The sequence below is a fragment of the Lutra lutra genome, chromosome 10, assembly GCF_902655055.1.
Source record: "Lutra lutra chromosome 10, mLutLut1.2, whole genome shotgun sequence".
Classification (NCBI taxonomy): domain Eukaryota; kingdom Metazoa; phylum Chordata; class Mammalia; order Carnivora; family Mustelidae; genus Lutra; species Lutra lutra.
This window is the reverse complement of record NC_062287.1, coordinates 65291744-65305275: the sequence shown is the minus strand read 5'-3', so window position 1 is coordinate 65305275 and position 13532 is coordinate 65291744. Positions and strand designations below refer to the sequence as shown.

The following is a 13532-nucleotide window of genomic DNA, read 5'->3' as shown; positions in this document are numbered from 1 at the left end:
GATTAATGTGGCTAGGCCTTCCAGTACTATGTTAAATAGTGTGGTTGAAAGTGGACATCCCTGTGTTGTTCCTGACTGTAGAGGAAAAGCTCTCAGTTTTTCACCATTGAGGATGATATTAGCTGTGGGTCTTTGGTATATGGCCTTTATGATGTTGTGGTATGTTCCCTCTATCCCTATGTTGAGTGTTTTTATAAAAAATTGATGCTCTATTTGTCAAATGCTTTTTCTGTATTTATTGAGAGACTTGTATGGTTCTTACCCTTTCTTTTATTAATGTGATTTATCACATTGATTGGTTTATAAATACTGAACCACCCTCACAGCCCAGGAATAAATCCCATTTGATTGTGGTGAAGAATTGTTTTAATGTACTATTGGATTTGATTTGCTAGTATCTTGTTGAAAAATTTTGCAGCCATGTTCTTCAGGCATATTGGCCTGTAATTCTCCTTTTTATCAGGGCCTTCACCTCAGGTCATGATCTCAGGGTCATGGGATTGAGCCCACTGTCAGGTTCTGCACAAGTCAGCTTGTCCCTCTCCCTTTCTGCCCCTCCCCCTGCTCTTGGATGTGCATGCTTGTGTGCTCTCTCTCTCTCAAATAACTAAATAAGTAAAATCTTAAAAAAACAAAAACAAAAACAAAAAACCAACTCATCAACATGTTGAAAGGTTCATACACCATAGTCAAGTGAGATTTATTCCTGGGATGCAGTGATGGTTCAACATAAGCAAATCAATAAGTTGTTCTCTTTAACATGGTTAATTTATGGTAGGCAAGTTTTATCTCAGTAAAAAAAAATTTTAAGGTTGTAATAATGTTTCATATTGAATGAGACTAATGAAACATAACAACTACGTGGAGTATCTAATCCTAGAACAAATGCTAACCATAGGGAAAATTTCTAAAGAATAATATTGTGGCCAAAGCAATCTTGAGAAAGAAGAAAGCTGAAGGCATCATGCTTTCTGATTTCAAACTATGCTACAAAGTAATCAAAATATGATACTGACACAGAAACATATACATCAATGGAATAGACTAGAGTCCAAAAATAAATCCATCCTTGTTTGGTCAGTTAATCCACAAAAATGGAGGTAAGAATATACATGGGGAAAAGATAGTCTTTTCAATAAATGATGTTGGGAAAAGTGGACAACTTCATGCAACGGAATGAAACTGGACCACTTTCTTACACCACATAGAAAAATAAATTCATGTGTATTAAACACTTAAATATAAAACTTGAAACCATAGAACTCCTAGAAGAAAAATTAGGCAGTAAGTTCTTTCACTTTGGTCTTAGCTGTATTTTTTTTTTTTATTCATTTCCTTAGCCAAGGGCAACATATTTTGGATGAATATCCTTTTACATTTATTTGTATGTAGTTTCTCTCAGTCTGAGATGTGTCCTTGTTTTTTAATGTTATTTTTTCATAGAAATTTTCAATTTAAAATAATGGAATTTATTCATCTTTTGATTTATGATCTGTGTATTTTACACTTTTCCTATCTGAATTTTTAGAGATACTCTGTGACATCGTTTAATGAAAGTTTTAATATTTCTTTATAGTGATTCATGTCAGCTTTCAGAGAGCTTGTCAGTTCACTGAAACATTTTTGAGTGACTGCTATATAGTCAGTGCTTGGCGGGGGTATACAGCAGTGCATAAGGCCCAGTGTTATCTTTGAGGGACTCACATTTTAATGAAGAGGATATCAGGGACAATGAAGAACAGAAGAAGCAGAGTTATCAAAATGAAAGAAGTATTCTAAGAGCTCAGGTAGTTTACTATTGATCATGCAAGTGTGAGAGGTGGCAACTGGGTTGGAAATATGAATGTAAAACCATAAAGATATTTTGGCATTGTGCTCAGCCTTAATCTAGTAGTCTGGTGTCTTCAAGCATTTTTAGCATCAAAACCCTGACTTCAAAGGAAATTAATGGTAGCAACTACAATAATTACAATAATAATCATAATATCAGCTAATGTAGTTTGATTATTTACCATGGTACCATGCTGAGAATTTCATGCATTATCTCATTTCTTCTTTATAACAACCATATTAGATAGGTCTTAAAATTATCCTCATTTTGGGATGCCTGGGTGGCTCTGTGTGTTAAAGCCTCTGCCTTCGGCTCTGGTCATGATCTCTGGGTCCTGGGATCGAGCCCCGCATCAGGCTCTCTGCTCAGCAGGGAGCCTGCTTCCCTTCCTTTCTCTCTGCCTACTTGTGATCTCTGTCTGTCAAATGAATAAATAAAATCTTAAAAAAAACTTATCCTCATTTTACCACAACAATTAGTAAATAAAACAGGTTGAAGCAAAGCTTCTCTTCATAAATTGCTTCTTTGGAACAGAATACATTTGAAAATACCCCCAAAATGGGAAGATACTGAAGGGTTTGAATCAAGAAAGTGGCATAATCAGATTTGTATTTTATGTCCATTATGCTAGACTCTGGAGAATAGATCTGAACTGAATAAGGACTGGATTAGAGAAACCAGTTATGAAACTCTTACATTAATCCAAATGAGGTAAAATGAAAAACATGAATTGTGAGTTCAGATATATCATACGAGATAAATTGGGAATGATAAAAGAGGATAGCAGTTAATAATGGGCCAAGAAGAAATTTGCTTGCCTCATGTGAAGGGACAAACCATGGTAAAGGGAGTTATAGGAAGTATTTTACCTTAGAAGACTAATAGTGACTCTTTTTTTTAAAGATTTTATTTATTTATTTATTTGACAGACAGATCACAAGTAGGCAGAGAGGCAGGCAGAGAGAGAGAGGAGGAAGGAGGCTCCTCTCTGAGCGGAAAGCCCGATGTGGGGCTCGATCCCAGGACCCTGGGTACACGACCTTAGCCGAAGGCAGAGGCTTTAACCCACTGAGCCACCCAGGCGCCCCTAATAGTGACTCTTGATGTAATGGGTCCACGTCATTAAGGTTCAACTAATATTAAAAAAAAAAAAGATTCAGTAGTAAATAGGAGAAGATAAGAAACTATGTATTTATTTAACTTTAATTCATTAAGTATGAATGCTGTATTTTCTAGTGTTTCCACTAGAAAAATAGAAATAGGAATTAAAAATTCTGTACTAGGAGAGGAGATAAAAGAAGGTCCAAGATAATTATTAATCATTTAGAAAGGGGGGAAAAAGGTAGAACCAATAAAAAGTATTAAATAAGATATCGTATGTATGTATATATATTGAAACAATCACTATAAGTCAATTAAATGATCTACTTAAAAGACAAAGGTTGTCAGACTGGATTTTTTTAAATGTCAACTATATTTCCAAGAAGTAGAGAAAGGTTGAAGTGAAAAGATGGAAAAAGACATACCAGGAAAATTTCAACAACAAAATTGGCATGGTTATATTAACATCAGACAAATGGACTTTAAGGGGGGGAAAAATTATTTGAACATTGCCAGTATGTAAAATAGGAATTTAAGTATGGTCCATGGACATAAAGTTGAAAGGAAAGTAATAAGTGTATTTCCAGACAACTGATATGTTCAATGAGTGTTACATTGATTTGAAGAATAAAGACAAACAAAATGAAAGTTTGGGAAAACAAATACTCATAGGTTATATGGAATTTATAGTTTAACTAAATAGTTTTCTTTAGAGATTTCAGAAATACTGGCTTTTTCATTCCATGTCATTCTTTGTCTGTCTGTTGGCAACACATATAAAATGAAATGCATTTGGTAAGCATTTGCTCTTGTGTTTTCAGGAATTCAAAATGTCCTCAGCCTCTTTTGTGCAGTTCTCACAGAAAATAAGGTTCTCTTCCATTCTGCAAGTTTCCAGAGACTTAGTGATGCTTGCAGAGCCCTGGAATCTTTAATGTTTCCTCTTAAATATAGGTGAGGTTTTTAACTTGGTTCTTTAATTTGTTCCCAAATTCTGCATTATTTATTGATGATCAGTTGCAGTGCCATAGCACAATAGTTTTGAACCACAAGGGCATATTTTACAAAGTTATTCTGTACACATGATTCTGATGGAAATCTAACCTAGAATTTGGAAATTTTCCAAGTTGTTCATTACTGAGTGTTGATTAATTTAGTGAAAAAAATAACTTGAATAGTATTGTCAGCAACATTTAATTCTCTTTGAATATAGTTAGTGATAAAAGTCTTAAGTTAGTTTTGTCTGATTATTTGATATTAAAGAGTTATTAATTTTTAGGAGTTATATTGGTACTATGGCTATATTAAAAAAGATCCCTTACCTTTTTTCAGATACCTACTAAAATATTTAAGTATAAATGATATGATGTCAGGGATTTGCTTCAAATAATACAGTAGGGGAGAGAACAAAAATGAGTAGAAACATATATGAGACCTTGCACTGATAATTGCCAAATCTGCTTTGAATACATGAGGCTTACTTTTCCTTTTTCCTCTCTTTTCTGGGGGAACAGTGGATGTTAAAATTTTCCATTGTAAAAAGTAAAAAACAAAATATCTAAACAGTGATGCCCTGATAGTGTTATGAATAAAATATTTTCTAACATCTGTTTTATGAATTTGATAGTCAAACCATTCTGGAAACTTAAGTTCATACAAACTAGAAAAAAATTTAGACTGTTTCCAGATTTTATTTAAAAAAAATTTTTTTTTTCCCCTAGATAAGAGAACATTCTAGGCCTTAAATTTTTGTACTCTGTCTTTTGGAGTGAATTCGAACATCGGGTATAGAAAATGGAATTTGAATGATTGTTTTATTTAGACAAATCATTATTAGTATTGAGGGAAAGGGCCCATCAGGGAGTCATTGTTACCTCCTAATATCAGATTTTCATGTAAGGGAAAAATGTTTTCAAGCAAGATTGACAAACCTAAAGAGACTTCTTGCTTCAGAAGGATAAGGGATAAAGAAGCTGCCCTGGGTTGCATTTACTTTATTATCTTTTTCTATCTAATCATCTCTTTCACATGAAGATTTTTTTAACCTTTCTTTTTAAAAATTTAATATTAACAGCCATGAGAACATTATTGATAATTTCTAAATGTAGGTATTCTGAAATTCGTACCACATAAAAATGAAAGAAAATATGATTGTATTATGAGAAAACTAATATGTCTCACATATGCTTTTATTATTTCCAGTTATCCTTATATTCCCATTCTCCCGGCTCAGCTACTGGAAGTTCTAAGTTCCCCAACACCTTTCATTATTGGAGTACATTCTATCTTTAAAACTGATATCCATGAACTTGTAAGTATTCATCTTTAAAGTACAGTTATTGGGTCCAAAACCTTATCATATTTCTTTGAATCCTATAACATTTCAACTAATTATTATTTTCAGATCTGTTGCATTCCCAATAGGAAAGATTGGCTGGAAGAAAAAAACATCATTGAAAAATACAAATATATTAGTTTCTTCTTATAGCAAGTATGGAAGATCTACAAAATGAATTTATTAATAGTTTTATATGCTCTTTTGGCATATTATTTTTATCTTTCTGTATTCTCCATCTTATATATGAGAAAAGAAGATGAAGTAATCCATTAATTTGTATTCTGTTTATACTTTTGTTACTAGTGCAATGATATATTCATATTTTGAAATGAGACCGTCAGTCCTGAGTGGCTGGTAGCTAAAAAGGCAAAAGCATTTGCAAAAGAGTGAAGGGTTATAGTGGAATATGAACCCTTTGGTATGAGCTCCACCAAATTATTCTTTTCTTAATGCCATATGAATAGAAATACCAAAGAAGAAAAGGAATGTTCTATATTTAAGCCGGTTCTGGAATAATGTGTTTACTTCTCTGTACTGAAATTATTTAAGAGGGACTGTCACAAAAAATTGTGCTTCAGAGAAGGACATCCAGGATTGTCAAGACTTTAGGAACTATATCCTGTGAGACCCTTAAGGAAATTTTCTCAGGTAATAACCTGATACTGTTTGATAGCTAAAGATAAATACTGAAGTGACTGTTGTAGGAAGGTTCGTTTTTTGTAGCTCTGAAAAGCTGAAAGAAAATTGGTGGATGTAGTTGCTGTAGAGACAAATTTCTCCTCAGTAGAAAAGCTTCCAACTATTAGAACTGCCCAATGGTGAAGGATGGGTTGCCTTAGGTAAGGAATATACCCTCAAGTACTGTAAGTGGAGTGCAAGAAGCAAATCCCATGACACTTTCAGGGAGTTTAAGAAAAGTGCTTTACTTAAAGGTTGGGCTATATGACATCTTCGATCCACAGAGTCTTCAGATTCTGAAATTCTACTTTTAGTTTTAGTTGCCAATGGAGGTAGCTCTGTTGGTACTTATACATAATTATAATTGTAATCAAATCATAGGTGTCATTAAAACTGACAGTTCAACATTGTAATTATAAACAAGACCCTCATTCATATACTAATTATTTTCCTACCTTTATATGTTGATATCTATTTCCTATTTAACTTTGATATCACCATATAAAATATGCGTAAATCAATAAACATAGTTAGTAAAACCTAGTTTGTACTAATTAGAAGCATACCCATCTGGTTGACAGGTAATTTTGTCCCTCTAAATACAAAGTTTCTGGAGGTAAGACAAGCAAATGTTTCAAAAAAACAAGTTTCTTAATTTTTGATAAATAAATTAGAATGATTTTTAAACCTGTTATCAACAAAATAACTTCAGCAGTCTTGGCCAGTTTCTCTGTTACATTTTTATGTAAGTTATTTTTAAGTAGACTCATAAAATGCTACAAATCATTTTCTTTCTCAAGCACCCAAACAGTACCATTTTGATTTCTATCAGTTGCTTTGTTTGTTAACTCTTGTAATAAGTACTATATTATTCAGAATATGGCTAAACTACTATACCAAAGCTTCCAAAATACAGTGTGGAATTTTATTTAACACTCATGCAGCAGTCCATAGTGGTGTTCCATTATTATACTAGACCGGCTTACTCCATGAATTCATTCATGGTCCAAGCTTCTTTCTTTCTTCGTTCTGCACCAGAATTGCCTCAGGAATTGGCATCATCTGAATGTTCAAGATTGGGTTGTTGCTAATCATAGTTTCAGCCTTAAGAAAGAAAAAGCACAGGAGAGCCTTCCATCCCCTCTATTTTGAATACCTGAAATTGTACACATCACTTCTGGCATTCCATTGGCAGAAACTTAGTCACATGTCACACCTAATTTCAAAGGAAGCTAAGAAATACATGGTAGCTGGTAAGTCATGAACCCAGTATTCTATTGCTATGGACAGTCAAGAGTCTTTTCCACACCTGATTCTTCTCATTTTGAATTAATGAAGGTCAGATTAATTTGCTTAGCAATAAATACATTTTATTAATTATTGATTAATTTTTATCTCCTTTAGCTAGATGTAATCATAGCAGATTTGGATGGAGGCACTATAAAAATTCCTGAATGTATTCACCTCTCTTCCCTCCCGGAACCACTTCTACATCAGACTCAAGCAGCTCTTTCTTTGGTATGACATTTTTAATAATAATTTTCTTTTGATTTAAGTATAAACTCAGGCAATTGGAATTAGATGTCATTGGCAGTAAAATTACTTTAAAAAGAATTATATGTTCTTTTTTTTTTTTTTTAAAGATTTTATTTATTTATTTGACAGAGAGAGATCACAAGTAGAGAGAGAGGCAGGCGGAGAGAGAGGAGGAAGCAGGCTCCCTGCTGAGCAGAGAGCCCGATGCGGGACTCGATCCCAGGACCCTGAGATCATGACCTGAGCCGAAGGCAGCGGCTTAACCCACTGAGCCACCCAGGCGCCCCAAGAATTATATGTTCTTAAAACATGAATATATTCTTACAGAATATTTAGAGTAATTCCTTACATATTATCTGAAGAATATACTTTAAATTCTATTTATTTGTTCTACATTCACTCTTTCATTCAGAATATTTATTTAGTAGTTACTATATACCGAATACTGTGTTACCACACACCTGTGAAATACCAACACACCTGTGAAAATAGACCAGACTGCCTCAAAATCCCTGGTTTCCCTAACATCCTTTATTGGAAGATGGTACTGACTCCTTTTCCTTCAGCCCTCTTGTTGACATCTCATTCCCTTTTGGTAGATGTGCTACTTGCAAACAGTGTGATATTGTCTTGCCAGTGTTTTCAAATTACTACAGAAAACTGCAACTTATTGATAAATTAAATATCCAGCATTCTTCGAAGTAAAGTTTTAATAAGTCCTGTAGCTTGGCTGTTTCTCACTGACACATTTAATGTTTTTATAGCTATTTTATCTTGGTTGATTTTTTTCTTTTTTACAATTTTTTGTAAGGTAGGCTCAATACCCAGCATGGCATCACATGCTCTACCAACAGAGCCAGCCAGGCACCTCTTACCTTAGTTTATTTTTAAAATCAGAGCATTTTATTTTACTGACAAAATTTTAGGTGCCAATTTATTCATTATCAGAAAATTGAAACTTGGGGCGCCTGGGTGGCTCAGTAGGTTATAAAGCCTCTGCCTTCTGCTCAGGTCATGATTCCAGGGTCCTGGGATCGAGCCCCACATTGGGCTCTCTGCTCAGTGGGGAGACTGCTTCCCCCTCTCTCTGTCTCTGCCTGCCTCTCTGCCTACTTGTGATCTCTGTCAAATAAATAAATAAAATCTTAAAAAAAATAAAAAGAAAATTGAAACTTAGAAATTCTGAATTCTTTCTCAAGCCATGCTAGAACTAAAGTTTCATATTCTTTAAGTTTTGGTGGGTTTTGTTTTTGTTTTTGTTTTGTTTTGTTTTGAGGGAAAGGGCAAAGGGAAAGGGAGAGAGAGAATCTTATGCAGCCTTCAACATGGAACCTGACATGGTGCTCAATCTCAAAACCCTAGAGATCATGACATGAGCCAAACTCAAGAGTTGGATGCTTAACCGACTGAGCCACCCTGACACCCCAGCCTTCATATTCTTGAATAATAGTCTAGTCTGAGCTGTTTAAAAGAATATTCTTCTTATGGGGTGCCTGGCTGACTCAGTTGGAAGAGCATGATCCTTGATCTTGATTTCAGGGTCATATGTTTAAGCCTCACATTGGGTGTAGAAACTAATAAATAAACCTAAAAATTTTAGTAAAAAAATTTCTTCTTAAATAGGAACTCAGAAGTCTAGGATTACCAGGAAGGATTTTATTCTTAGAACATTTTCAAATTTGTATTAGTCTTTATATTGTTAATAGTGGCATCTATGGGATGTGAATATTTAGAGAAGACTGACTTTTCCTAACATAATCTAGAATACAAGATGTGATGGAGTGGAAATACTAGTGCAGGACCCAGGAGACCTAAATTCCAGTCTGCTTCTTTCCACTTGATACTATTGAGCAAATCACATTCTATCTCTAGGCCTCTGTTTCCTGGACTTTATCTCTAGGATGAATGTTGAAAGCATAGGATGATGAAAGAACTGTTTACCAAAGTGAAGAGATGATTTGGGGTCACATGTGGAAATCTTTTTTATTTTAGTAATTATTTATTATAATAAAAATAACATAAAAACCTATGATATCATCTAAGAAAATACTAGATTTAAATAGGTGAGTTGATTTAAAGACAATTTAAAGAAAAATACTACTAAATAACTACATTGGTAGTATATAGATACAGCAGAAGTTGAGAAGGTAGTATTTGGGTGATTGAGAAAATGTTTAATATTTCTAGAAATTATAAATTTCTTAATCTTATATATGATTACTTAATAATGATGTTTATAGCTATGCAGGGATTAAGTACCAAAATGAAAAAAATATTAAGATCTTAGTTCCTTTTTTTTTTAAAGATTTTTTTAATTTGACAGAGAGAGACAGAGATAGCGAGAGAGAGCAGGAACAGGGAGGAGAGGGAGAAGCAGGTTCCCCACTGAGCAGGGAGCCCCACATGGGGCTTTATCCCAGGACCCTGAGATCAGGACCTGAGCTGAAGGCACACTTAACCGACTGAGCCACCCAGGTGCCCCTAAGATTTTAGTTCTTAAACTCAGTGTCTCCTGGTAAAGATTCTGCTGCACATTGGTATATCTTAACCTGAAGCACCTGTGCCACTAAATTTGGTCAATGAGTTTGGTATGAGTACACGTGTTTTTTGTAGTTGTCAAGCACAATGGTTGATTCTGTGGTACAGTGTAGTTTTGTAAATAAGACATGAGAACATAGTATATTACCAAACTAGAACCAAAAGGAAATCATATTCGATGAACTGAGTGGGAGCTTTGACACACAATTATAGGAGCTTCATTTGGTTACTAAATAATTGTAATCAAACGGCAACACAGTACTTGAACTGTATAATAACAATAATTTTTTAGATATGAATTATACTGTATTATTATATTGTAGTAATGATTGGGTAATTGGGTTATAAATGCTGTCAATATCTTATTGTCAATTTTAAGTATTGTTACGAATCCATGTAAGTAAGGATTAATATATAATAAAGTCCCCTTTAAAATTTTGCCCAATACATTTCCTACAGTTGAGCTTTATGGCCATTCAGGAGCTTTACAGGAACTGGATACCTTTGATAAGTTATTTAAGCATTCTTGAGCATTCCCTCATCCAGGGGTTGACCAAAGTATTTTCATCTGTTATAAGTATACTACCCAAACCTGAGTATTTGAAAATGATTCTGCAAAGATAAAAATTTGCTACTTACTGATGAAATTTCATCTTTTTCTCTGTGTTAAGTCTTGCATAGATCTTCTTTACCTACCTGTTCCCCAGCTTGCTCTTCTTCAAAGCCTAACTCAACTGTTACCGTTTTTTTTTAGCTTTCCCTACATTGACTTAATTATACTTGATGTTTCATATATTACTCTTTATATATTTATAGTACTTGCAGATTGTTTTGTACTTTTACCCCTCTAGACTCTGAGGCTCATAAGCTTATTCACTTGGTCATCATATTTCAATTAATTAACAAATTTTTAATTACACTAATAAACATAAAAACAAATGCTTGGGGATGCCTGGGTTGCTCATTCGGTTAAGCCACTGCCTTTGGCTCACGTCACGATCCCTGGAGTCCTGGGATCAAGTCCCACATCGGGCTTCTTCCTTGGCAGGGAGCCTGATTCTCTCTCTGCCTCTGCCTGCCACTCTGCCTGCTTGTGTGCTCTCTCTCTCTTTTTCTCTCTCTGACAAATAAATAAATAAATAAAATCTTAAAAAAACAAATGCTTGCTTAACATTTCAGCAATATAGACAAATAACACTGCCCTAGACTGTTCCTCTTCCCTTCCCAGAGGTAACTAATATTTTATAGTTTAGTGTATATTCTTCAGAACACTATATTTTCATTTATATATTTAGTGTGTGTGGAGAGATATATACATCAATAGACTAAGAGAGCAATTTAAGGTTTGTTTTACTTTTAAACAAATGAAACCATCCTTATGTGTGTTTTTCTAGAACATGGTCATTAAATATTTTATCTTGGAGATCTTTCTACAATAGTACAGACAGAGTTGCCTCAGCTAACTGCATTGTTTCCTGAAGGAAATATATTGTTATTTATGTACTGACATTTTTTCACCTTAGTACTCCAAGTAGGTTAAATAATAGGTTTTATTGATACTAAGATTTTGTACATAACCAAACTTCTTTGCTTTAGATTCTACATCCAGATTTGGAAGTAGCAGATCATGCTTTTCCCCCTCCACGAACAGCTTTATCCCACTCAAAAATGCTGGTAAGAAGTTTAATATTTAAATGTGATATTTTAAAATAGAACTGTACTGTCATCTGTAGGGTTGTTAAAGAGGCTGAGTGTAGCGAGAGTCAGATGTACAGCCTAGTAATAAATGTACCAGATTAGAAATTAGAACTCTTACTCACTGATCTTGTGACCTGCTCTCGGAGGGCCCAAAGAGCAGCACATTGACTGGGATGGGGTACAGCTAAGACTTGCCCTAAGGAGGCAAGAGTAAGTGTGGGTCATAGCCTGGAAAACTATGCCAAGTATCAAATTAAAAGGGCCAAGAAAGGATAAGGGGGAAGCTTACAAAAAATGGAAACAGATATTGTTGACAATGAGAGAGTCGAGTTTGAGGGGTAGATGAAAATAGTTCCAATTAGAAGCCGTAAGTAAGGATTAGTATATAATAAAGTCCCCTTTAAAGTTTTGCCCAATGCATTTCTTGGAGTTGAGTTTTGTGGCCAATCAGGAGCCTTACAGAACTGGATACCTTTGATAAGTTATTTAAGCATTCTTGAGCATTTCCTCATCCAAGGATTGACCAGATAAATCTGTAAGTTTCCTTTCATTTCTAAAACTATGATTTTATTAAAACCTGAATTATCAATAATGAGTCATACCTTATTAATATAGGAATAGATTTTTATAAGTTGGATAAACTTTAGAAGAATTTCATAAGCTTTAACATACAGTCTTCTGATATTTTTTCTTTTATATTTGTGACTTTTATATATTATATATATATGTATATGTGTATATATAAATTTTTTATATTTGATGGATATAAAAATCAAATGGCTTGGGAAAGGTGTTCTTCTCTAACTTAGTGAAGGGGGAGACTCTGAATTTTTCTGAGAGGAAATTGGATATACTAGAGACAAGTTTTCTTTGGTTCACTTGAAAAAAGAACTATTTAACAGCTTACCCTGTTCAACAGTGGGACGGGCTAGATGCCCACCACTCAGGGCTGTCATAAGTAAGACTTATGTGTAGGAAGTACAGACAGATGGATTGAATAATCTCTCAAGTTCTTTTCAATGTTTTGTCTTTGTGATATTTCATTTTTTTAAAGAAACTCAGTTACCTAACTTGTTTCTTCTTATATTTTCAGGATAAAGAAGTACGTGCAGTTTTTCTTAGATTATTTGCACAACTTTTCCAAGGATATAGATCATGCCTACAACTTATAAGAATTCATGCAGAACCAGTAATACATTTTCACAAGGTAAGATGATACCTTACCATCTTGTATGTGTCCAAAACATGGCCTCTAATTTATAAAACAACTTGGTTGTCTTTTTTCTTAGCCATGTATTTTCACCTTAGTTTATCAAATGTGGTTCTTTTTTTTTTTTTTTAAAGATTTTATTTATTTATTTGACAGACAGAGATTACAAGTAGACAGAGAGGCAGGCAGAGAGAGGAAAGGAAGCAGGCTCCCCGCTGAGCAGAGAGCCTGATGTGGGGCTCAATCCCAGGACCCTGGGATCATGACCTGAGCCAAAGGCAGAGGCTTTAACCCACTGAGCCACCCAGGCGCCCAAATGTGGTTCTTTTTTAAGTCTCTGCTTTTTGATTAGGTGATGATTTTTAATGACATTATGGAACTGACATGTTTTTCTTTAGAGTTTGTTAATTTAATTTTAAGTTGTTTTTTCTCTTCCTTTTTTATGATTTATTTAGTTATTTTGGAGAAAGAGTTATTAAAAGTACAAAAACTATAATTCAATTCTAAATTGGTTTTTCTTTTCTTTTTTTTTTTAAGATTTATTTAGTTATTTTTGAGAGAAAGAAAAGTGCATGGGGGGCGGTGCAGTGGGGCCAGAGGGA

At 34.2% G+C, this 13532-nt stretch overlaps 1 protein-coding gene across 2 annotated transcripts in view; it reads left to right on the top strand.

Annotated features, from left to right (window-relative positions):
• SBF2 (SET binding factor 2) overlaps positions 1 to 13532 on the top strand; it is a 483767-nt gene that overhangs the window by 262938 nt on the left and 207297 nt on the right. For both annotated transcript variants that reach the window (XM_047693703.1, XM_047693702.1), the window contains exons 7-11: positions 3754 to 3886; positions 5135 to 5243; positions 7353 to 7466; positions 11619 to 11696; positions 12814 to 12927. In XM_047693703.1, the coding sequence (XP_047549659.1) occupies positions 3754 to 3886; positions 5135 to 5243; positions 7353 to 7466; positions 11619 to 11696; positions 12814 to 12927 (548 nt within the window). The remainder of the gene's footprint in view (positions 1 to 3753; positions 3887 to 5134; positions 5244 to 7352; positions 7467 to 11618; positions 11697 to 12813; positions 12928 to 13532) is intronic.